The following is a 26,836-nucleotide window of genomic DNA, read 5'->3' as shown; positions in this document are numbered from 1 at the left end:
GTAAGTGAAAACAACCCAGCATTCTTTGGGATAATGATGAACATGAGGGTTTCAATAGTCTTGTCCTGGTATTAGCCTCACTGACAAACTAACAACTATCCAAGGAGCATCAGTGGTGACTTGGATATTTCTATGGAGATGGAATGAATGGATGGCATTCTTGAAATTGGGAAATTTTTACAAAGCAATTCATGATATCATTTAAAAGAGCTGTAGTCCTGAAGTGGTGAAATAAAATTCTATAATGTTGCAAAATTGTTGTCTGATGCCTGCCATCAATGTAGCTACAAAAATTAAGTTGTTTTCAAGAAGCAGCAGTGTTTACAGTAAAAAGGATCCTTAAAAAAAAAAAAAAAAAAAAAAAAAAAAAAAAAAAAAAAATATATATATATATATATATATATATATATATATATATATATATATATATATATATATATATATATATATATATATATATATATATATATATATATATATATATATATACATATATATATATATAAAATGGTTTATGAAATATAAAAAGGAAAAAAATACTTATTAAACTCTGAATTAATGTAAAAATTATTTCAAAATGGATAGCAGCAAAAAATATAAGCAATAATTATCAGACACAGGTCATGAAAACAAACTGATGATGAGGAATTGAATAACTTAAATCAACAGAGGAGGAGGAGGAGGTAAATTTGATGATACAACACAATGAAATACTGAGATGTCTGTATCATTAATTTGCCATAGGTACTTATCCCATCAGAGTGAGATATACGATGGGGCTTTCCATATTCATCCCTATGCAGTGATACAATAAAAGCCTTTCCATCTGGACTATACTAAACACTGAGGGATCCAGATTATATGAATGTAATAGTATGTTTGTAACAATTCCATTTACAGTTGCCTTAAAAATACAGCTTTGGAGTTCAGGGTAGCTATTCACTCCTTCAGTGTTTTGCATATACAAAAAAAGTGGTGTATATGATTTTGTCTTCCATGTGGTAATGCGTGGAATACTATCTCAGTTAAGAGGTGTGCTGCTTCACTGCATGGCGGGTTATGCAAGCTCTTCAGCACTTCAATTTGTGTAAAACTACTTCATGATAAGCCTTTTACATTAGTGTTTCAATATCTATATAGTCTCATGACAGTGAATGAACAGGCATGAATACTTATAAAGCCAATGATAATGCTAGATAACAAAGGTAGGTAACCCTTCATCCCCCTATAAGGCCAAATGCACATTACGTCAGAACAAAACACCAAATACTTGACAACACTGAAAAGTTCTGCATTTGACGGTTAACAGAAAGGCCACACATGTCATCCCTGCCTCAAGACAAGTATCATTGTGCAAGACTGTATAATCCTATTCACACAAACAACCACAAAGAAACTAATACAGAGAACAAAAAACTGGCCCATCCTGATGCCACAACACCTATGTTGCATGCCAGAGTTACAATGGGGTCAAAATGTCACCACATATGATGAAAATGGGGAGCAGTATCATTCACTGCACAGTGAGAAAGATCTGTATGGAAAGTCTCAATATAAATCATGTTCGATTTACAACTCTTCTTATGAGCTTGCAGATAATATATAAATATATACAAAATTAGGATAATTTATTTGATAAAATTCAAAATACATAGATTTGTTACACATTTGTAAGATAATCTTATGAAAGAAGTATGATCCCTTTGTCATCACTGCCCTAAGGATACCTCAGTTTGAAGGAGGGACAGGAAAGAAAATGAAACATGGTTGTGGATGTTGTCTGGGTATAGGAAGTTGAAGGGTCAAGCCAGGTGGCAGATTGCAGGATTGAGTTGACCACACTGGAGATGTCAAGAGATGATGATATTTAATTCATAAACATGGAATGATTTCAGTAATTGAGTTCTGATAAAATTACTTCCACTGTATACTGAATTAATTGAGAATGGAATTGAGAATGGAGCACATTGCATATAGGGATGGTTTCTCCTGATACCAGTCAGTAATAATAATAATAATAATAATAATAAATAATAATAATAATAATAATAATAATAATAATAATAATAATAATAATAATAATAATAATAATAATATAATACTTTTAAGTTAAGACAGCCATGTCAACAGACTTATTGTAATCCTTGTGCAGTTGAAGTAAACAAATCTGTCCTTCTCTTTAATATGAATTGCAAAGAAACACCATTGTATATTTAGATGTTATTACTATGACACTTTTAAACTATTATTAGAGTTTATCTAAACTTGTTTATATCAACAGAAATTAAGTAAGCTTCACTGGTATTCAAACTTCAGGAAAACAACCAAATAAAATTGTATTCCTTGATGAATAACACAATGGTTCAAACAAGTCTTAAGTTAAGAGGAACTTTCACCAGCATATGTGTGACATGTAGCAAAAGTAAGGTTTAGACATTCCACAAATTCCTTATTTTCAAAATAAAGTTATACACAACTGTAAAGTTTTATTAATTAAGAAGCATCAACTCGGCAGGATGAGGACTACATTTAGATGTGATATTGTGACCCATCATCATCTGAAAATATTGCGGACAGATATGCACAATGATTCCATGTAGAAAAGAATTTATGATTTAATTTGTATGCACTACTAATCCACAATATGCAAAAATAATTCAAAATGTGTATTATTCACAGGAGAGTACAATTCCACTACATTAATGCACCAGAGTCCCTTGCATTTTTCTACATTATAAAATAAAGCTACTTCTTCACTCCTCAACAGTTATGGGAAGAGACAGAGTACCTCATAAAGAATCATTGACAATATTTAATCAAAAGAAAATACAAACATTCTAGCACATTTCATATCAGTACTTAATATTACATAAAAAATGCTATGACTTAGAAAATTGTGATATTAACATAATCCATCCTTCTGGCTTCCTCTTCTATTGAGCAACTGCTCCTCAATAAGCAATCTACTAACCTGTGGACAGAAAAGGGCTTTGAGCATTCAAAAGTTTATACCCACGCCTAACCAAACTGTTTAAAGGCTCACATCAAACATGTCTAGGGCAAAAGAGGATTTGTGGTCTGGTCAACTCAAAGTAATATCTACTTCATTCAGTTTTCTATTTGCATATAAAAAACATTTTTTTTCCAAGGTTTCATATATGAAATAAACAAATTCCTATATAAATCTACTTGAAGGGATGGTATGGCTGTTTCCATCCTTGTGCATTACAATACTGCTCCACTCTGGGTGGCAGGAAGACCCTGGCCATACATTTTTTTTGTTTTTGTGTTGGTGGAATCCATGTTGCCAAACATCAAAACTTATGACAAACTCATACACTGGCAACATTTTCTCTTCTCATCTTACAACACAAAGTCCTCTATAAATGTGTATGTAGTAATTCTGTACAGACTCCTACATACACTGTGGAAAAGCTGTTTTTCCTTACTACTGATGATTTTATGAATTTATATCCTTACATTTGTCTGAGGTTGCTGATCATTGTGCTTCAATTCTAAATTTTTGTCTTATTTATATAATTCTCAATATATATATATATATATATATATATATATATATATATATATATATATATATATATATATATATATATATATATATATATATATATATATATATATATGAGACAAAGAAATATAACTAACTTTCTGAATCCTTTGAAGAAATGAGTCACAAGTTTGAGTCCTGGAGGCTGAACAGAGAGATGGGGAAGGACTTGATCTGTGTCTGCCACTGGGAGGACAACTGGAAGAACTTTACATTTGTCCACTCGGCTGAGTCTATGCTCACTGGAAAACAAAATATCATATTTATGTTCTGATTTTTGCACTACAGTTTCATTCAAAATTCAGTTTTATTTTACTTTTGATCAGCAAAAAGTACAAATACACAGTAATACAAAATAAAGAAATATATTTATATCAAACAATCAATGAGTAAATAAATGGAAAATTAACATGAAATAAACAATAAGATATGATAACAACATATTGGCATATCTGCTCCCACCGCACCTCTAAATGGCTGGTTCTTGGCGCTCCCCAGCAGCCTGCTCACGCCATCGACAACTTCTCGCCGACTCTCTGTTTCTCGTTCCTTTTCCTTTTTCTTGCCTAGTCGCATAACTGAGCAAGAGAAATTGGTTGTGCATATATGGATAACCAATTTGAGGAAAGTCTTAAGTTTTTTTAGTTCTTATTGTGGTTACTGACAGCTTCTTGAACTAAATTAAACTGAATCATATAAAAGAAAATGGTGAAATCATAGCATGTCTAATTTTTTACCCAGTCATACAGGACAAAACTAATGTTAAAATATTGTGATGATCTTTAATGTAACTACCAATATTCACATCAAATTTCACTTACTTCTCTGTTTCTTTTCTTTAGTAGCATAGGAAAGAGTGAGGTGATGACAGGAACTGGGATCAAATGGCTGAGTCACTCCAAGAGGTGCAAGACGAGCAACTTGCAATGTGCGAAAGCTTGTTTTGAGAGTGTACTTCCCTCCCTCAATGCGAGCCTTCTCCTTTTCCTTGTCCTTTTCTTTTTCTTCTCGGCCAGAACCTCTGACTAGCCAGTAATCAACCTGGAGGTCTAGTGGCTCTTGCCATCCACTTTCTCCCAGTATTTTATAGCTGAGATGGAAAATAGTATGAAGTGTTGTTAGAATGGAAGTCATGCACTACTCAGTGTTCAATTATTCAGTCACTTCAACTTTTGTACTGGATATTCTAATTTCTCCCTCTGCCAAATATAAACTTACTTGGCTAAGTGTGAGCTATTGATGTTGGGTGATGATGGCGGTGTTATATTTTCCCGGGCTTTATCAATGTTCAGTCCTGAGGTGGGAGTGGATGCTGCTGGGGGTGACCCAGGAAGGATGACAGCTGCAGGGGCTGTTATGGTGTCTTCCAGATCAACTGAGGTTGAAGTCACATCACCGCTCCCCAACCGCACGTCCATGATGAATGGCACGAAAGCTTGTGAGGACTCATCGTCTCCGCTGAAAATGAATCAGAAAAAATATGTCAATTCATGTCTTGCCTGTCTGTCTCCTTATACTCATACAGTGAAGCACTGCAAAGGTAATCAATATCAAGTTATAAGAAAATATCAATACTATTGTTCTATTCAAGCCATATCTTCAATAAATAAAATTTGCTTATGAAGCTTTAATGATTAGTGTTTCAGTACTATGTTTTATGATGGAAAATATCAGCAAAGAGTCAAGAGTGGAGTCTCACCTCTTTTCCTTGTAAGTCAGCATGGCTTCAGCAATGGGGAGGTGCAGTGTCTGCTGTGCCTGTGTCAGGTATCTATGGACACGGTTGACAACTTCCTGTACATCTGGCTTTTCCCATCTCTCTATGACTTCTCTCCAGGATTCACTAACAAAAGCTGCACCATATGTAGAATCTATTGACCCTAAGTACTTTGCTAGACTATTTACACCTGAGGGAAAAAAGTTTTAATTACTTATTTTAAGGAAAATTTATTCAAAATATGCAAAATACTCTCATCTGTGTTCATTAATGGATAAGAAACTCTTACATGGAAAATGCAAGTAAAAAATCTAAATTATAAACTATTTTCACATTCTTAGAATGTTCATGATTTAGCAATGTTAATGCATTCATATATTTAGTAAATAAAACAAACAAGAGGAAGAAGATGGGTGATAACTGAGAAATATATAAAAGAAACACATAATGCTATAATTCATGTGCATAAAACAGCCTTTTCTGTTGTAATCACCATGTAACTAAAGATCTGAAGGGAAAGATACATCAGATCTAGGGATAAATTAAATAGGATTACATTATTTTTTGCTTTATAAAACTATAAATGTGATTATGTTGATACAAGTATTAGCATTTATTTGGTTATGTATAACCCTTCTTATAAGAACTTGTAAGAACATCCTCAGCTGAGTGTATGCAATCCCTCCCTCACTCCACTGTTCTGGGAATGGAGATGGAGCATCACACACAAAAGTAAATAATCAGTATCAACTCACCAAGAGGAATGATAAGGAATCTAATGTGATTCTGGAAGTCTGGAGGTTTTGACGAGAACTGATCGACATATGGCCTCAGAACACAGCTGATGTACAGGTCGGAGCCTACCACCACCACCTTCATCGGACCCGGGGCCTTTAGGTTACTATTACAGCTGGGGGGAAATGGAAGCACAGCTGGTAATGTCAAGTATCTGATATACAGTAATAGTGACTACAACACCTGTCTCTACAGTATTTGAAAATTAATTAGTGCAAGGAAAAATGTATCTGATGATGCTTGATACTTTGACATCACATCCCCTCCCTGGTCTTCTTGTTGTTATAAACTTCAGGTTTATCGTGCACTTTCTGTATCTTTCATAACTCACAAAGCAACAAAGCTAGAACAACATTAAGGAAGACAGAGACTGAGGCATGTACTTACAATTTCTGAAGCTTATTTACAAGATGAGACACGGTGGCCTTAACATCCGCTAGGGCCATGGTTGTGATGACCCGGTGGCCATGCTCGGTGAGGTGCGCTGCCAGTAGAGGCCCGTGAGACTCTGCTGTGTTGACCAGAATCACATGGTCGGGGAGCTGGACGTCCTCGACCGGTAATACTCTTGCCAACTGTTCTAATAATACTTTCCTTGGCTGTAATGATAAAATACATCTCTCTCCATTCTTTTCTTTTACAAGAAGTAAGATATGAATATGAATCTCCTAATTATTCATGCATGTGTAATGTATCTACAGTATCCAAAATGTTGCCAAAGCCCCAGATAAATCCTAACTTTACAGTAATGTGGTTTATTAAATATCAAAACCATCCATTTCATCAGGAATTTTTGTGTTGTATGTCTTACTATCACGTCGTGTTCTGGCAGTGGAAGGCGAGTCCTGGACAGCCTCAATGCACCCCCAGGGAGCAGAGGAGCAGGATGTACTACATTTCCCTCAACTCATGCTGTCATTACTATCTACATCCTCACAATGAACCTACTAAGCTCAACAACGAAGAAAAAGCTTCTATCTTAGCTCTGGTTGAAGCAGGTTTTTCAAACACTGCAGCTTCTCAACAAACAGACTAAAACACACACACATACACCATTCATATGCCTAGAAAGGGAGCTGAACACTTTCCTCCCAAGCAGGAAGGAGAGGTCTGGAAGGGCAAAAAAGAAGGTCAACAAGAGACTGGATACCATTCTACGAGGAATGTCAAATCCAAGTGTACCTGCAAGGGAAATAACATCCAAGCACCCTGACCTTTTCCAGAGGCATGCAGACCATTCATATGCTTAAAAACGCAGCTGCAAAAATTCCCTCCCAAACAGGAAGGAGGAATCTGAAAGGCCAAGGAAGACCACCACATGATCAGATGCCATTCTGTAAAATCCAAGTATCTGCTGCAGAAAGCACTATGTACAGTGTTTTCTTCAAAAGGATTATGACGTCACATGGAAGTGTCAGGAAAACTTCATCAATATAGAAAACAGCACGCATCTTGCAAGAAATACAAAGCTTAGATACAAACAAGACTAAAGAAAGATGATCTGCAAAATGACTATGCATTCAAGTACATCAGAAGCACCAAAACATGTCATGAAGCCACCTGAGGTTGGCAGATTCTATCCAAAATTCACACAGAAAACATTGAAACAATCAGATGGAGTCATTATATAAGGAGGAAAGAGCAGGCTTGGAATTCATACAAATATTATGATAAATGGGCAACACTACCTTGATGTCCTGGAAGCTCACCACCTTGAAAATTTTTTAAAATCATGGGTTATATCAATGAGGCACAAGCAGTGAAACAATGGCTCAAGCACAATAATACTGTGACTGCATGGCCAAGCATTTCTCTAAAACGTAAATTTGACTAAAAATGTGTGAGAACTAAAGAAACACAAACTGAAAACTAAGAACACCACCAGTGTATCCTACCTCCCACAAACACACACACACACACATACAAACTTATATGGAAATTTTACAAAACTGTCAAATTGTATGCCAGGTTACTGCAAAACTTTTTTGAATACTACGAACAAATGTCATTACTTTTACTATTTAAAGTTTTACTCCACCTCTATCTGTAATAATGTTAGGAAAAGGGGAAGGCAACAATATTTTTGTCAAATGTATTTTTTCATGTAGGATGTGTTTTATGTCATAACATATTTATTTGTTCAAAGATTAAACAATTAGATTACTGTTCTAATATCAATCTAATGTATAGCAGGATGAAATCTCTCCTTAAAAAGAGGCAGCCCAGATATAATGTCAAATCTTATCTTACTGTGGAAATAAAATAAAAAATGGTTCTTTGTATCCTCAATCCCTTCTTTTTACTTGCTTCTTATGGTGCTTAGGGAATAGGGTAACAACAGTCTTTCAACCTGGCTGCACCATTCAGTCTATTCTAGTAATACAGTGCAGGCAGGCCAGGTGAGCACTTGGGCTACAAAACTGGGCTACAAAACTAAACAAGTATATGCTGGTGATGCCAAACTGACAGAACTTGGGTGATTTTGTATTATCTGTATGTGAGCTGGAGGGCAATTTTAATACAGTTTGAGGATGGTTTAGCTGTAAGAAAAAATTGTTTTTGTACTCAGAAACCAAGCTGCCCAAGCTGGCAAAAATGTCTCTTACATACTAAGCAGCACAAAACAGTAACAGATAGCCAATTATTGCTTTGCATGACAGAGCACTCCTCAGTAAGGAAATGACCAAAAGAGTGGCCAGGAAAAGTACAAGTAGATTAAATAAATATGTACACACAAATGGATTTGAAGAAAAAGAGGAAAGGCTCTTGATGGCTGCATTCCTCAATTCAATTCCAACATGATCTGAATGAACAAAATGCTACTCACACTAGAATCCACGTTGGCACTGGAATTGGAGCGCTCCACAGCTGTCTTTTCTTGCCGTGGTGTTGATCCGCCAGTGGAGGAGATACTTTTCCGTTCCTTCAGAGACATGTTGCTGCGATCTCTGTTGAACAATTTAGCTTTGTTGCTGAAAAGGAATTTTTAAATGCTATTCACAAATTTCAAATAGTATACTGATAGGAATCCAGTGATTACAGCTAAAAATCTTGTGGAGAGAGAGAGAGAGAGAGAGAGAGAGAGAGAGAGAGAGAGAGAGAGAGAGAGAGAGAGAGAGAGAGAGAGAGAGAGAGAGAGAGAGAGAGAGAGAGAGAGAGAGAGAGAGAGGATAGGCAAACAGATAAAAAAAAAAAAAAACAAGCAGAGACAGAGCCCGAGACAGAGATACAAACAAAAAAGAGAGAGACAGAGTTACTGAGTAGACAAAAGAGACAGAAGAGAAACAGACATACTCAACAATTTACCAACATTTACCAAATCTGTGAAACCAACAAGAACAGCTTAAAATGCGAATCAAACTTACAGACAGAAGTACATACATACATAATACAACTGAAGTGACCAGTGCATGAACAGGACTACCTACTATGTACAGCTACAAACCTCTATAAAGCATTCTGAAAGTCTTTTCCGCCCCTACACAAGACAAGAACATCGATAAGGTCACCTTTTGTTCTTGTCGTCCCGTGGGGGAGAGGAGGCGATGCACTGGGGGTCAGAGTGCTCCTGGTCGGTCCAGTTCTCCATGTGGTCACTGTCTGCACGTTTACTGCTCTCATCACTTAATCTGTCTGCTCCCACCTTATCTGCTGGAGTACAGGTTTGCTGTTAGTTCATTGACACTATGTCATTCTCATGTGAGGTACGTTTATAGACATACTACATGCTATACACAGACATATGATGTATTTACACACAGTCAACCACCTGATATCTGACTTCTAAATGCCTACAGCAAAAAAATGTTCCAACATTGAAGATAAATAGTTTGTATCTGTTTGCTCTTTCCAGTTCAGCAAGGCATTTGTGGTATGAGTTGTGCTTCTGGTGCCAAGTTCATAGAAAAGGAAATGGATAAAATATTACGTGGATAAGAGTCCTGCTTGCTCTTACTGTGCTTAGCAATGGTTTTGAAACATTTCAGAAGTGCAATAATTAAGAAGAAAATACTAAAATAGTGATTTTTTCACTGCAACAACTAAACTGGTAATGCATAATTTGTTGAATAAATAAATAAAAAGAATAAATGAACAAAAAAAGAAAATCCATATAAACTGAAGCCAAATACCAAGCTGAATATGTAATACTAATTAAATGGATGTGAAACTGAAAAATCTTAACAGATGAGAATTGTACAAGCAACAGCTTTTAATGGAAAAAACTACTACAATGCAGCATCTCTTTATATGTGGTGCTTAAAACTGCTGTTCCTTTCACTGTATAAATTTCTAAATTGTACTGACACATAAATGTGAGCAAAAACTGAAAGTCTGGGTTAAGATATAGTTTAATTTAGAGAAAAAAATAGAAAAAAATTAACAATCAGATAAATTTTAGCTTTCAAAATCTTTTACTTATATGTGAAACCATAATAAATTCTCTCACAGCACAGACATCACATAAAAAATACCAATGGGAACAAGATGCAATATTTCAATGGAGAATCTTTAGATATGGAACAAACTGAAGCCCATAATTTGCTTGCTTTTAGGCACCAGTCAAATACTGTGAAAAACTGAGCATCAAGAGACAGTACTGTGTAGCACCTCACTCAGACCAGTGAATGCTTGCTTACTGTCAAACAAGTACCTGAGAGAGCAAAGGCAGTGTCCTGTCTCTGTTTGAACATGAAATTATCACAGCTAAGAAAGTGAACACTATATACAGACGAGCTCACTGCTTGTTTGAAAAAATACTTGTAAGAATACAAACTTACATTAGCTGGATTTCACCAACATTAAACAACTAGCTTTTTTTTTTATTTTACAGAGCACTACAAGAACTTACAGCTAGATGAAAAGATCTAAATTATGGAATAACCTTAAAAATTACCTGAACAAAGAGGAAAAGGCACTTAATGATATCAGAAACATACAACAGTAAAGATCTCAAAGGATATTTTCTTGTAGTGGTCCAAGATGGCACGTGCAGAAGAAAAGTCCCATCAAGATGTTAAGGAAGTTTTCAAATGTTGAGAAAATAAGAAGTAAGCTTAATGTACATAAAACTTGCTTGAGTGTCCTGTCGTGATAGGTAAAAGAATTAGCTTGCAGTAAGTAAATAATAGAAAATATGAACTGCTTACAATGAAATCCATGTATGCAATGACAATTAGAGGACTATTATAAGACCTATGTATTTACATGCTCACCTCATGAAAAGAAAGTAAAAATTATCACTAACAACTACATGTAAAAATATTTAGTAAATGTTAATAGACATACCCTAACCTGTAATAAGAGAGTTTGAAGTTTAAAATTTGACACCTTACTTTACATGAAAAACCTGTCATTCAGTTTTAGATTATCCCTTACATTGTTCCTGGCTAGAAATTTTGATAAGAGGTGGTTAACTGTGGTGGATTCCAAAATACACTGAAAGGTAAGGAAAAAACACTGATCTTCCTACACTATGTCAGGCAACTCAAAAATGGAGAGGACACGGCATGATGCAAAAAAAAAAAACATATCAAATTACCAAAAATAGATGAGTGAATAAAACCAACCATGAAAGCAGCAGCTGGGTATAAAAATTCTTTCCAGCATAAAAAAAATGTATTCACCATTAAAAATATCAGTCCACTCTAAAACACTAATGGATATTGCTAATAGAGGGATTACAAAAACAGCATGCATATTTTCTTAGTACAGTAGTTTACAAAATGTCTATAAATCAGCAGACTGCACTCCTGTATTTACAAATTTGCAAAAAAATTATACATGGTAGCAAAAAACCTGTTTGCCTCTTATTTTGGCATCATGGTCTGCCTTGAGAGAGAGAGAGAGAGAGAGAGAGAGAGAGAGAGAGAGAGAGAGAGAGAGAGAGAGAGAGAGAGAGAGAGAGAGAGAGAGAGAGAGAGAGAGAGAGAGAGAGAGAGAGAGAGAGAGAGAGAGAGAGAGAGAGAGAGAGAGAGAGAGAAAGGAACTAAGAATCCTATATTTGTGTTAATGCATTGGGTTTAAGAATCTCTCGACTAACCAGGAGCATTGTTAGAACTTGCGAATCTCAAATATCTGTTTTAGTATAAAAATGTAATGGACAAACAGAAAAATAATCAGTAAACGTGTGTTCCCTCCCTCTTGCAGAATAGCACATTTCATATTCGGTGACTGTAAATTCATGTTTATACTATTATACTAATAAAAGTTTTGGTGAAAAGGCAATACCGCCTCAAGTTTTGACAGATATCTGAATCAATGGATTAAGATCAGGGTGTCAAAAACAAGTTACTGGTGCCATCCCTTGATTGTAAGATGTCTGTATAAAAAATAAATCCTTGATCTGATATAACATGATATCAATGATAATATATTTGGCTAAATACATGATTCTTATCACAGCAACTCAGTATTTCAGTGTTACATGTATATGCATAAAAATTTGGATATCAATATCCATTTCACAAAATCTTATATCAACATAACATGAAGACAAATGTGCTGAGGTAAAGGTTGATGGGAGGGATTCAGTATCAGAGTAAGTACAGTACTGGGTTCGATGGCATGACATCACATTTATTTACTAAGAAAAACACTTCAGAAATCATAACATTAACACACATACTAGAAGTCAATGATCATAAAGATGATCTCACATGATGAAACCACACTGAGTAACAATTAGTATAGAAGGATTAAGAAACAATGACTAACCCTTATGAAATTGCCTAAACATGACAGGGGCAGATATCAGAAAGAGCTTAAGCCACTTTGGGAAAATTAATTCCCATCCGACAGCATAATCCAAGACTTATGTGGGGCAGATGGTTGTGAGGGTTTCTGTGCTTGATAAAGAGCACATCACATCAATATTGAGAGTATCATAAAGAAGATAATGGTGAGAATATTTTGCAACAAGGCAGTCCTGGACATGCAGAATAGTATTTACCTTCAGTTCTTCATTACACCAAGTCTGGCATAGTAATTTTGGCTCCTGAGTACACATGAACATGCAACATAGCCAGAGAAACATAGCCAGAAATGCTCTCACTCGCTGATTGGTTGGCTATTTAGGTCTTTTCAAATGTGTGGCATAATGACTTTGTACTTCAACCAAAACCCTTTGTTATTTTTAAGATGTCTGATTATTTGTGCAAGTATAATATAGAATCTTGTAAGTAAACAAAGGTTTTGCAATGCATTTTAAAACAGACAAAAAAATGAGGGCCAATAATCACGTGACAGCATCAGCCAATAACAGTGTTATCATGTTTGTGTGTCACCAGCTGGTGGAACAGTGAATACTATGTCAAAATCAGTGAAACAAAGTACAGTGAGATTATAAGTTCAAGGAAAAATGTAGTAAATGACTGGATAAATAGGTTTCAATAGAAATTTTTTTTTAATGTTTTTTTTAATAAATTTCACTCAAAAGATAATCTAATATATGCATTCTGCTGATACTGTAATACAGTATGTACTGTTATTCATATAATCCTTTGGGAGTCAAATTATAAGTGTATAAATATTGAAAATTGTCCATATCAATCAAATAACTTGTAAATATACTCTTTCAGATGATGTGTGAAAGAGAGTACAATATAGAAGATATATCAACTCAATCAAGGATAATAATATAATGACTTCTGGGATGCATTCATCATCATCATCATCGTCATCATGAGGAGCATTTATATTTTCTTAACAAGAAAAGAAGAAGAAAAGAAGGGTGACAAGTAAAAAGATATATTGTGCAATAGGTCAACTTCTTTAAATATGCATATTGGAAATAAAATTCAACATTCTTGATGGATGAGGAACTGAGGCATTATTATGTGGGTTCATGTGCTGACCATTTGATTATTCAAAGAAAAAAATAGCAATGAAGTACAGTTGCCTTACTAGGTAATGTTTCTTGGATGGCACTGTAAGAACACTGACTGCATGGGAACAATCAGACATTGCAAATCACTGCATGGCTCACACAGATAATGAATGCCTATTGTTAGCTCTGGTCAAACTCATATACACCCTAATTCCCAGTGTACAACAACCATAATACACTCTGTCTGTGTGTCTGTCTGTCTGTCTCTCTCTGTCTCACATTTTCAGTGACAAGACTCTCCTTAATGATAACACCAAATCTGACCAACACAGTGGCTGACTGCCCTGACTGAAATAATGATTGGTGTTGCTTTAACATACAATATAGCACAGGATGTTTCTATAAGTGCCTGTTTTATTTATTATGTACCAGGAAGTATGGTATCTGAGAGACAGTAAAAGTAATTTTGTTTCTAATTATCCTACTGAACATGAATGATAAAAGAATTTCATTTTCATTATCATACAAAAATGCATTAGTTATTTAGTTTTAAAATCCTCAAGTATCTCTCTCTTTTTTTTCAAATACAAGTTAACTTTTTTGCTGATCACTATTCAGGTCTTAAATGATGTGTGATGACAATTTTGAAATAAGCTAAAATATGAAAACCTGCTAATGGTTGTTGTTATTGGTTTGAGATGATACTGTGCTTCCCAAACTTCATCACCAAATCATACAATGATGGTCATTTATGTTTACAAATACTGTATCATTAGTGATGCTACTGGCATGAAAATACATTTTCCAATAAAGCATTTTCTGAATATACATTTACATGTTTAAAAAATTCTCAATTGTATGCACAAGAAACATTCTCTAGTCAAACATGAGGACATCTTTAATGAAATGGAATTAAATGAAAGATTAAGAAGGCATGTAACTCGACAGTAAAATAATACATTCCTTTGAACACAAAAATAACAGCTGAGAGTGAATTACTAAAACTTTGATGCTTTAATCTAAGATACCAAAATTCATCCAGAACACAGCAAAACAGCATTCAATCTATTCTCTACATTTAATGCAACAAAGCATCACTCCTAAGGGAACAACTGTGACTGTAACATGCCCAACATGAGACACAGAACAGTATGGCCCCCAGACAGTTAGTCACTCAGGCTACAGACAGCATCATCACACCAGCCAAACAGAACAGCCCAAGAGCACCTTTGACACCATGAGGACGCAACGCACCTGGCACCTTCAATCGCAGGTATGGACCCCCTGTGTTTGGGCATTAAAGTACTCATTAGATACAATGCCGTACTCAGTCTGAGTTTATAACTATGTACAGTTGTTTTCTTTTCTGTACATATTTAATGGTAAGTACTTTTTTTTTCAAATATGAAACTAACCTGGCATCTATTGCTTTCATGTACATAACTGGGGAATAGCTATTCTATAACTGTCCTGCTGATACTTAAGCAAACTACAGTGCCAATCTGCACTATTATAAATTGTATTTTCAACTGCCTTTAGCAGAACAAAGGAACAAGTTGGATTGTACATTGTCACCTGACTCAGTCTGATGTTTTCAGAATCTATTCAATCTAGCTTCATTAAATGCCAGACAGAGTTTTTGTAACATTATTATAGAGTAAGCATGGTGTATATCAGCTCTCTTATGATAAACAATGAATGAAGCCAACAATATAATGTCTCTCTTGTAAATGTTCCATGAATGGCCATCTAGTTGTTGTAAATAATGCATCAACAATTACTATAAGCCTGGACTACAATAAAAGGGTCATTTGATTTCATAACTATAATAAGATGTTAAATTACTTTTGTCTGCAACTACTAAATTGCCTCACACAGAGGCTGGGAGGTGGTGTTGGTATCAGTGTGTGTCTGTAATGCTACATCACTCAAGTTGACTAATCAGTTTTGCAACAGTACATCTGACTACTATTGCAAGCATAATTCTTCAATTACCTTTATCAACAATCACAAAAACAGGATGACAGCCTCTTTACACTTAAGAAAAAATGCTGATTATATTAATCTGGTTGTCATAGTAATATTCTTAATCATGCAAAAACATATATACTTTCATGTTGTTATTTAAACATATATGTTTGTTTGCTTTTTAGAAAAATAAGCCATTATTCTACAAAGCTGATATGTGATGCAAATACACTGTGGCCAACCATTACAGCACCTGATTATTGCTTACTGGAAGTGCAGGCAGTTAAATCCATAATTCATCTCATGCATTTTCATCTTATAGCACTAATACCACTTCATGTTTTCAATTTTATGGTAGTTTTATAGAGAGATAGGATGAAGTAATTGCAGAGGTAGTTTTATGCTGTTTGAAGGGGGCACACCCAAACACTTTTATGGTGAAATGTGCCCGTCATTGAACAACAGATGAACAATACTCATTCTAACTCTTACTTGCTGGCCATTCTGAGGGATGAATATTTATTGGCTATCCAGAAGGCAATGGGGTTCTACTAATATATATTTTTTTTTTCTGATGAGTCTGTAGATGACTTGCAATAAGCTACTACTGCTTGCTCCTTGCCTATAAACTCCCTCTTTCTGCTGCTATCACCTGCATCCTGGAGAATGATGACACCTCTAATGACAGCAATGGTGACAGCACGTGTAAGATGCTCTCTGATGGTTGCATGGCGGTGGATGAAATACTTCAACTCTTTCTGATGGATACTACATCCAGCCTATGAAGCAACACCACAACTCTTCAACCTCTCTTAAACTCTGCTTCTCCACAGTGAGTGATGAGGACAAGGTTCATACAAATGATGTTAAGCATTCCGGAAACAGGATCAGAGTTCAGGTAAAGCTGATAAAGCTTTCCTTTCTTTATAGTTCCTTGTTTTGTATAATGCACAAATTGTCTGGTTTCATGTTCTACTTTTTTGCCATACACTTGTCCCTCTCAGACTTCACTTCATGTGCTTCAGTGTCTCAGCCCTACCAGCACCTGAGCACCAGTTGTTGTTAATATAATGATGGTTTAAATCCCTGTTATCTGAGCTTGCTGTGGTCAGTTACTCTGGGACCACATCATGGCCATTAGGAATGTATGGCATATGGCTAGTGACTGATTGACTTTTCCTTCTAATTTTCATGGGTGATCTTCTTGAACACTTTTCCAATATTTTCATGTAGTACAGAGAAATTCCAGTGATCAGCTATCTAACCAACTGTAGCACTCAAATAACTGGAATTTTTTTCAAAAAGGGTAATGTTTCTGAGGTGTTTCATATCTCTGATTTCTGTCTTGACTCTTTTTAAGTGAAAATTAAAAGTCTAAATAAATTTGGGCTGTGGTGAGATCTGCCATGCTTTGTAAAGCTATCCTATTTGATTTAAATATAAAAGTATTTCTTCAATCCCCACTTTATGGCTGACATCACAAACAAGAATCTATATTACATATGTATGCCTTTGCTTAGGGACAGCAAAGTTGGTGTTTAGATGACTCTGAAAATGTATATACTATTTATTAAATAGTGTAAAACTAATAAAAGTCTAAGTTGTCATTCAGGCTCATGCAGGCCAGTGCTCCATGGCTCTGAGTGAAGTGATTTATTCCTATAGGTAAATACATGACCATATTTATGTAACATATGAAACAAGACCAGACATCAAATTCATCATCAGGTGCTCTGTTGTGGAAACTAAAAAACATTAAATTGGCAAATAATTCACAAAAAAACTAACTGCTTACAAATTTAAATTCCATAATATATAAAACCATCCTAAGCAGCGACAATGCATCTTTAGCAAAATTCAACACAACACTGAACATCAAAGAACACACTGTGTCACTCATCAACTTTATAAGGAAATAATAAAATCATATTGAAAAATATCTTTTTCAACAGTGATTTGTAGTGATGAACCAATACTGCAAACTCTTCCTGGGTATCAAAGTGATGTTGCTAATACACTGACTTAAAGCAAGAAGGGAGCAGATGTAACCTGCAGCAGGTAAGTTGTTATTAATTTTTCCCATAAATATCATGAACTCATGACCAATACAAATAACTCAAGATTAATAATGACATAAGTTAAACACTCTGTAGTTGCATTACTTTCCTTCCTTAACAGTTCTGTGCAATGTTTTCACAAATTCCTTGTATATACACGGTCCATGAACCTTTCCACTAACCTTCATTAAGTAAGGATCGAGAGGAGGAGAAGTATGGCCGGAGTGAGGGTTTGGGGGTGGAGGTGATGGAGATTGTGTCAACTTCTGGTCCAGAGTCACTTAGACCTTCTAGTTCATCAAACAAATCTTCAATTTCAGCTTCATCTACCTCAGCACCTGTTGAGATGTCATAAATTTATCATTATCAGATGAAAAATTCTTACTTAAAAAATGTGAAATGTAAGGGGGAGAGAAATGCACTCAAGAAATTGCAACTTACAGCAGAAAACACATTCCACAGTGTATAGCATTTATTCAGAAAAGGGTTTATTCTCTTGCAATAGTCATCTATTAGAAACCTCAACACTCCACACGATAAAATACTGAAAAAAAAAAAAAAAACTTTACCAGTTCTAGGATCCAACTCTTGATCTTGTTCAAAGGCCTCAGGAACTTTAAATCTCTTGAGCAAAGCAATAAACCTTTGTTTCAGATTTCGTTGCTGAAAAGAATGGAACAAAATTAAATTTCTGGTTCTAAAAGTACTCTTCAGTTACTGAGAGGGTTTGGATATTTTCAAGAGGATGACAGAGAGTGATCAGGTGGGAGTAATAGTTATAGATATGAAAGGACTGTTGGTGCATTTAGAGGTAGATGGAAATGATCCAGAAAAAATTGCAGAAATGTCTTACTCGAGCATTTGGAGGTAAACTTTTAGAACGAGTGTTTGATCTCAAGTGGTGGTGGTGATGGTGGTGGTGTGATCGTCTTGTTTCGCCTTCCAGAATGGGTTCAGAGTCGCTTCCTTCATCTTGTGAACTGTAGTCTTCATCATCATCACTGTACACTTCCACAAGATCCACTGACCGATCTGTTGAGGGAAACATTTGGCTTTAAAAGATGTAACTAAACTGGCAATGCACAGTTTAGTGGGGTTATCAAATGAACATGAGAATAATACAAAGAAGTGTTTAAAAAATCTAACAAGTTGTTTCATGAACATAACAGTAAAAGTACAAGGTTCTCATGGCCACTGGTTACTGAATGAACATCAACAGGTGGCAATATTGTGATTAACACTGAGACAATATGAAGCTTGCAGTGACAATAAGACTGCATCATGTTCACCACTCACTCCAATTATTGAAATAAACAGAATACAATCTTACCATCTCCATTTCTGGCCTAGAAACTTGCACTGAATTGCTACTTTAATAATATTTTGTACATCAACCTTAAAAAAGTAGAATAAAATGCAATACATATATATATATATATATATATATATATATATATATATATATATATATATATATATATATATATATATATATATATATATATATATATATATATATATATGAAGTAAATTCATGAAAATCAGTAACATGTCACATGCAAAAAAAAAAAATCAGTTTCAACGTATCCAGTTTACTGAAATCAATAAAAATCCACATAGCCATAACTGTTCACTTCCAGTGCAGAGGTGTTTTTGGAACACATCAAAAGTTAGTATAGGTGATCGCCTGAATTAATGTGAGTATATTATGATATTTTTGTAACACAGCTACTAGCACTGCTATCTGTTGTGATAAAATAAAGTAATGCAATACGCTCCCTATCCTACCTCAATGAGAAATGTACATTTACAAATCAGAGAGGAAGAGTGCAAGTTTTAAAGCCAATGTTAGCACATTTTGTTTTGTGCAAGTGCCATCACCCTCAGGAAGGCAGCAGCTGATGGTCAGCAGATGGGAGTGGTGAATATAGATTTCCACCTCAAAGTCCTGTCAGTGGAACAGTCTTTGGTTGTCATCAAGTCATATGTGTGTCACCCAGATGTTTTAATTATGATTGTAACTTTGCTCAAGTGGGGCCACTGGGGAACACTATGGTCCTTCAAGGGGAACAAAAGGAAAAGTGCATCTAAGCCAGCATAAGCAAGACTGGCCATCAGTATTCCAGTACAAACCAGCCCAGAGATGTACATGTGCTCTAATGCAATGAAGTCAACTGTCTTCATGGCTTTGTGTGCAGCCATGTCACAACAATAGTGCAGGACTGAAGGATGTACAGTGAGTTGAACAATATTGCATAGTATTATAGGTAGATTTTGAGAGAAATTACTGTACATATATATATATATATATATATATATATATATATATATATATATATATATATATATATATATATATATATATATATATATATATATATATATATATATATGTAAAATGACAAGACAAAATATGCTCTTTGATCTCCAAAAAAGAACTTACAAACATTATACCTAATCTTAAAGAGCAGTAACTGTGTTTAGTGTGCAGTGTTAAGGATAAAGTGAGCAAAACCTTTCTTGTGTCATTAATTGTTGTTAGTAAGTAACAGTCTTGAATGAGAAGGTTATATGAGATTATGAAGAACACCCATGAGGGGAGGGGAAAGAGCCCACAGCTTTTTGGTGGGCTTAAAGATAGTGTTTTGTACTGTTCTACAGTATAAATATGTTGGCTTTGTGTTTATTTAGGGATACATAATACAATACTGTATACTGCTGTGCATGAGCCAATCAAATCAAAGACTTGAATATTCCACCAATGACTGTCTCAAGTGACTCAACAAGGGATAAAATAATAAAGAAATAAAGGAACAAATACAATATATACACACAAGGCAGTGGTTCCTAATCTCTTTCAGTTCATAAACTAATTTCTAAGGGTGTTGTATCCCCTTTAGGATTTCACAGAAACACCTGTAAGTTAAGTTCTTAGCCTTGGCACCCTTGATGGGGAATGAAGACCTCACATGGAGGCATAAAGTACAGTGCCTTAAACACTGGGACCATAATGATTATCAGGTCCTACAATAAATTTTAAGGCTTTTTGTATGGCCACTATAATGACGTTTTAAATCTGCTACCCCATTCATGGCATCACTTTGTTTCACTGCTTTGAGTCAAAATCTTGAAATTCTTTTCATGGCATCTCTCCCTTACACTCTCAACAAAAACAGGTTGGGAACCACTTGACTAAAAACAATAAAAAATTAGTGGGGGATAATCCTCAAAAAATAATTGTAGTAAATTAACTAAATAATTGCACAACATATCATACTGTCAAGACTATTTTTTTCCTCATTATAAGCTTGAAAGATCACTTTAGTAATGGTGAAACATATCAACTAATTTTTTCCCTAAGTCTTTCCTCTCCAACTGATACTTAACTAAACATTTTTCCCCATTAAAGTGAAATGCTTACATCTCCACTCATGTACAATAATAGGAGTGCATGAGAGATACACTTACACACAAATACACAGCAACAGTAACCACATCATTGTGTATACTGTAAGAGGATGAGCATGTAATCAATTTCACTACAGTTGATTATCTTATTGATGAAGCTGAGGACACAGTCATTTCTACATATACAGAAAACTTTTGATGTATCTCTAAATAGAAGCCTATCCTGGTAATACCCTATGCTATGAGTATGTGTCTCTTTGTAATATTATGTAACACAAGCTTTTACCTGTTTCTCTTTGAGTTCAAAACTATCAATGCACCCTATGACAGGATGGTGAATTAGATATGTGTACAATAAGGTGGTGCAAGGTTTGAAAAAGTTGCTTGTAATTTACCATGTACATGTTTCCAAAAGAATTTCACAATATTCCACACAAACTTATTTCCAAGTCATTGTTCAAAATTGGAAACAAGCTTGTGGGAAGCAGGTATACATGTTTCAAACTTACTTACACATATCTATTTCCCCAAAACCAGCATGAACTTATTGATACTTCCCAGTTTCCCCCTCCCATTATGACACTATACTAAACCTTTCAGCACTTAGCTAACTGAAAAATTTCGTATCAACCCCATGACAGTAAACAGTGAGGAGCAAATCCCCCTGTGAAAAAAAAAAAAAAAGGTCCCATTTAAAAGTGTCTTCCTAACATGTCGTGAAACCACCACTATTTTAAAAAACGCGAAAAACCAACAAATCCAGTTAATCTCATTTAGTTAAGTGCATTCAGTATGACACAGCAGTTTAGCAGTATTACTGAGTAGGCTAAGGAGGTACAGTAGTAATCCAGTAGTGCATCATGATCCTTAAGTAACAGGGGACAAGGGTTGGATTGGCAATGCTTAGCAACAAGACCTTCGAGAGCCGGCATCCGGGGTTGGAATGGGAGTTGGCCAAGAGCATTATCAGGGTATAATGATGAGCAGCCTTCTTGTGTTGTACCTTGCATGAGCCGCCGCAAGATCAGAGCCGTAAGAGGAGCCAGGGCTGGAGCACCATTGAATTTTTATAAACAGTACTTTTTAAAAAATTTTTCTTGATTCATTGTTGCTTCAGAATACTAATTATTTTATGTGTGGTTAATTGATGAAGTTATTATCATTAGCACGACATTAAAGACTGTTTATATATTAGAGAGATCAATGAAACATATGAGAGAGAGAGAGAGAGAGAGAGAGAGAGAGAGAGAGAGAGAGAGAGAGAGAGAGAGAGAGAGAGAGAGAGAGAGAGAGAGAGAGAGAGAGAGAGCAAATTTTCTTAGACTTGGCTGAATTACATACTTTTGTAGTTAATTAACATTGAAGGTTATAGTGGACATTACATTTATAACATATGCTACCTAAAGTATACACAAATATACACTAGTAATTAAGTTGTTGAGTAATTTGTTTGGATCAATGTGTTTATTCCCTGGTCCTCTGCTCACTTTATTTAGTATTCATTCACCTGTTATAACCTGTCCTGCACTGTCTATTTATAACATACACATTCTGCACTAAGCTCATGTAACCCTGCTTCATTTTATCTAATTAATCCCACTTAATTTTCAACTTTAGATGCTCCTTACTTGTATACTTTTTATTTTCAAAGATTTTTGGTTTCTTTCACTATATCTAAGCTCCTTACTTGTATATTTTCTATTTTTTTATTGATTTCTAGTTCCTAACACTATATATAAGCTCTTTGTATATTTTCTACCTTTCATAAATTTCTGATTCCTAATTATTATATCAGTTTATTTTGTCATAATTCTTGTATCACCCTATCTATATCCTCTTGCCCTTCCATCATCCCTTGGCAAAAAGAGGTCCTCTCTATCTATTTGCTCCAATCCCTCTGGTCTTGTGATCTTCATAATTGAATTTCATCTCTTTTTGTTTCTTTCCCCTTGATGTACTTGACTTCAGCTTTCCCAGTGCTTCCTCATGCAGCATCTCCCTTATGTTTGGTATCATCTCTGGAGCTGCCTCCCTACCTTCACTGACCTGTTTGTGTGTTTTCTCTCAGGTACAGGAACTACACATTGAATTAATACTGCAGCACTTTGATTGCATCTGGGACAATATTACTGATCTTATACAGCTTTTCCTTGTCTATGCTGATGAGGACCACTTACATTTTTATCATTATGCTTATTACTAGTGATTATTTCATAGTGCATCCATAAATCCATATAAAACGTTGATTTTAAGTTATGTACTTTTATACAAAATCTGAAAATTATCACATTCTCCCTTCACTTACCAGGATTATCAGCCATGAAGGATTTTGTTCTATCTCCGGGTTCATCTGTGTCAACGGGTTGTGAAGAGAGGGACACCATTGTGACTTTGGCCAGTGGGGAGCCTTTCTCCTTGCCCTCACTGTACAGTTCTAGGTCACGGTCAACAGGGCGCTGCAAAACCTGATAAAAAAAAAAAAAAATACAGCCATGAATACACTGACCTTTCATATATTGTGATGCCTCATTCTTGGACACTACAAGGAAACACTATGATACTGATCTGAAGGTGGGATACCCTGGTCATGGGAAGCTCTTACTGAGGAATGACCCCCTGACTTAGGGAAAAATGTATAATGCCTTAGATGTTGAAACCATATGGTAATGATTGCCAGGCTGCAAGATAATTTTTTAGGATCTCTGTACTTCTAGCCACTGCAGTATTTCCTTGGAATGTATACATGAAATTTGAAGAGAAAGAGCATGGGCATATTTTTGACTACATTCATCCACCAGTCTTTTTGTGCCTGTAACCACTGACATAAGATAAGTATTAAAATATTCCCTACATTATGCAAGCAAGGAAAAAGCAGTGACAGGAATGTCTCTTATGATTTTAATTACATAATAGCTAAAGAGAGAATTGATGGTTGTGATGCATAACTACAGATTATATTTTCAGCCATTAAGAACATTCAGAAGAGAAACAAAACATATGTATATATTAGTCTTACCTGAGACATGTTGATGATTCCAACAGCTAGAGTCTTGAACCCAAGAAATGCACGGTTTTTATATTTCTTGCGCCGTTGTAACATTATTTGCAAGGTATTGCCTTCTCGCTTCAGGAAGTGTGGGTACTGTGGGTAATGAAAGATTATCATGAGCTTAACACAAGAGAAACATACCTGTTAGTGCTCAACTCAAGAACATACTCGTATACACCGTACCTAACTTTACAAGAAAAAAAATATGCATTAATAAATAGCACTATTTTGCTCAATATCCAATTGATGGTTATTTCAAAAGTTAAATAAGATTTTATAGCAAGTGCAGTTAAGTTAAATCCTTAGTGATGCAGTGGCAGTGTGATGAATATTATTCCTGATACACTAGAGCTGCAGTAATAAAAGGAGGCATGGCAGACAAAGAACAAGAAGAGCTGCAACAAGAAGTTTTGATGGGATGGGTTGAAACAGATGGGCAGCAGACAGTGAGGAGTGGAGGAGGCTGAAGAGACCTTTGTACTGCAGTGGAGCTTTGGAGGCTGCTGTTGCTGCTGCTGTTTCTGATGATGATGGTGGAGAGAGAGAGAAGAAAAAAATGCTAATTATGCCTTGAAAGAAGGCAGGCTCACCTGTAGGGAGAAGGTGAGCTGGAGCTCTGTGTCAAGGGTGCCACTGGGAGGGACAGGGATTTCATTTGAGCGAAGAGTTCTCTTAGAGGACTGCATCTTGACGGCGAGGGTGACAGAATTCAAGTCGCCTCCAAGAGGGAGTGTTACTTGTAGCCGAGTCACTGTCACATTGCACAACCTGCAAGAAAATAACACTGTTGGCAAATCTGTATATCTACTACATATTACGTAATCCTACAGCTCACTAAACTAATAGGTAAAAGCAGCAACGCACTAGGCTTTTTTCAGTAACAAGTTAGCTGTTTTTGTTACTCATTCTGCAACCAGTTTTGACACCAGATGTGCGTGTCCGTCACTTATCTGAGTAAAGCTGCTAGCCAAATTGTTATCCATCTCTCCCAACTGATAAGTCCTATTGCTTGTTACTAATTTAGAATAACATAACATGTTACAGAAAAAAAAAAGATATGTTGGTGCCACCACGTTAGGTAAGATCCTGCTTCTTGTCCTCCTGTAGCAATTAATGAATAGGCACCATAGCGATTCATTGCTTGTCATTAGTATATACCTAGTAACACAAGGCGTATGATAGGGGCGACGCGGCCGCGCGCGCCCACTGATGACCAAACGCGTCGGCCGCCGCGGGGCGATGGTCTTCGTGAGGGCGGCGAGGGAGGTGGCTGACGGGCTGCTGCTGAGGCATGCAGCCGTGCTGGCCGACCCCCCGTACGGGTGTTGGCCGCCAGACACATCAAGAGGCGATGGCAGTTCCGGAGAAGAGGAACACAGTGATGGCACAGGCGAAGTAGGTGGCGCTAGAGTCTGGCCACTGATGTACAGGCTCGCCCCGGTGTCTTCCGTGCCAGCGAAGGAACGCGGCCTTCGCCCTAACCAGGCTCCCAGCTGGCGTGCGGGACTAGAGGAAGAGACGCGCCAGACTGCCCCCAGAGAGCGGCGTGGGCTGCGGTCTGCACGCGGAATGTGAGTTTCTGGGCGAGTGGGGCTCCGGAGAGCGCTCATCACCATCGATACACTGGCACGTTTTTCAAAGATGTCATTGTAACACCTGCTGCGGTGGCCGCCCTCCCTGGCTTGTGGCGGCAGCTCCGGGGGCGAGAGGGTGGCCACCGGCGGGGTGGCGGGCGTGACGGACCAGGAACAACTACGGGGAAAGCCTCCGGCCATGGTGGGGGCGTTATTTCCACTAGCTTCACACAATAAAGTTACCATATCGTCTGTGCACTGTTCTCAACTTCCATGTTATGTTCTCCACACCACAGGAGGGATTGATACACGTATATATCTCAGCAAATGACCACTCAGTAATGGCTTGCCTGAATCTGTAAGAAAACTCCGCTCATTCTCTCACTCTTTCTCTCCCTCTCTCTCTCTCTCCTCTCTCTCTCTCTCTCTCTCTCTCTCTCTCTCTCTCTCTCTCTCTCTCTCTCACGAAATGCTCACATGACACGTAGCTTTAAACTGGAAACAATCCCCTGCTCGGGCAGCGAGACGGTAAATGTTCTCCTTCACAGAAAACGCGGGATGCTTTCAGTTTTCTTGGAAAGGCTTTGGGGGAGAATATCGGGAAAGGTGTTACAAGAAGAATGAGAAGCAAGCTGTGTGCATGTGTGTGTGTGTGTGTGTGTGTGTGAGAGAGAGAGAGAGAGAGAGAGAGAGAGAGAGAGAGAGAGAGAGAGAGAGAGAGAGAGAGAGAGAGAGAGAGAGAGAGAGAGAGAGAGAGAGAGAGAGAGAGAGAGAGACTGTTTTTTGTTTTTCTTGAACACTCAGGATGAATGAATGTGAAGTAACGCACGAGTGAGTGGCGCGGCAGCTCGACCCACTTCACTACCTGCACCTTC

The 26,836-nt window shown here is 36.5% G+C and overlaps 1 protein-coding gene across 7 annotated transcripts; it reads right to left on the bottom strand.

The window, feature by feature from the left end:
- Positions 1-1,613: 1,613 nt before the first annotated feature.
- On the bottom strand, positions 1,614-26,329 carry LOC135100064 (phosphofurin acidic cluster sorting protein 1-like). Of its 7 annotated transcripts, none has more exons than XM_064002950.1 (19): positions 25,546-26,329; positions 24,978-25,155; positions 24,355-24,480; positions 23,644-23,803; positions 22,255-22,386; positions 18,784-18,962; positions 18,500-18,593; positions 18,113-18,268; positions 15,133-15,189; positions 9,590-9,731; positions 8,908-9,052; positions 6,468-6,679; positions 6,041-6,195; positions 5,268-5,475; positions 4,787-5,026; positions 4,390-4,658; positions 4,036-4,146; positions 3,667-3,810; positions 1,614-2,971 (listed from the first exon to the last, which is right to left on the bottom strand). In XM_064002950.1, the coding sequence occupies exons 1-18, from the start codon at positions 26,205-26,207 to the stop codon at positions 3,692-3,694; spliced, it is 3,345 nt and encodes a 1,114-aa protein (XP_063859020.1). In that variant the 5' UTR covers positions 26,208-26,329; the 3' UTR covers positions 1,614-2,971; positions 3,667-3,691. The 7 variants fall into 7 exon arrangements, with proteins under 7 accessions (XP_063859020.1, XP_063859021.1, XP_063859022.1 ...); XM_064002951.1 differs by having other exon boundaries at positions 9,590-9,728; XM_064002952.1 differs by having other exon boundaries at positions 8,908-9,028; positions 25,546-26,328.
- Between the last annotated feature and the right edge of the window lie 507 nt (positions 26,330-26,836).

The sequence above is a fragment of the Scylla paramamosain genome, chromosome 4 (assembly GCF_035594125.1).
Source record: "Scylla paramamosain isolate STU-SP2022 chromosome 4, ASM3559412v1, whole genome shotgun sequence".
Taxonomy (NCBI): Eukaryota; Metazoa; Arthropoda; class Malacostraca; order Decapoda; family Portunidae; genus Scylla; species Scylla paramamosain.
The sequence above is the reverse complement of the archived record's forward strand: the minus strand, read 5'-3'. Positions and strand labels throughout refer to the sequence as shown.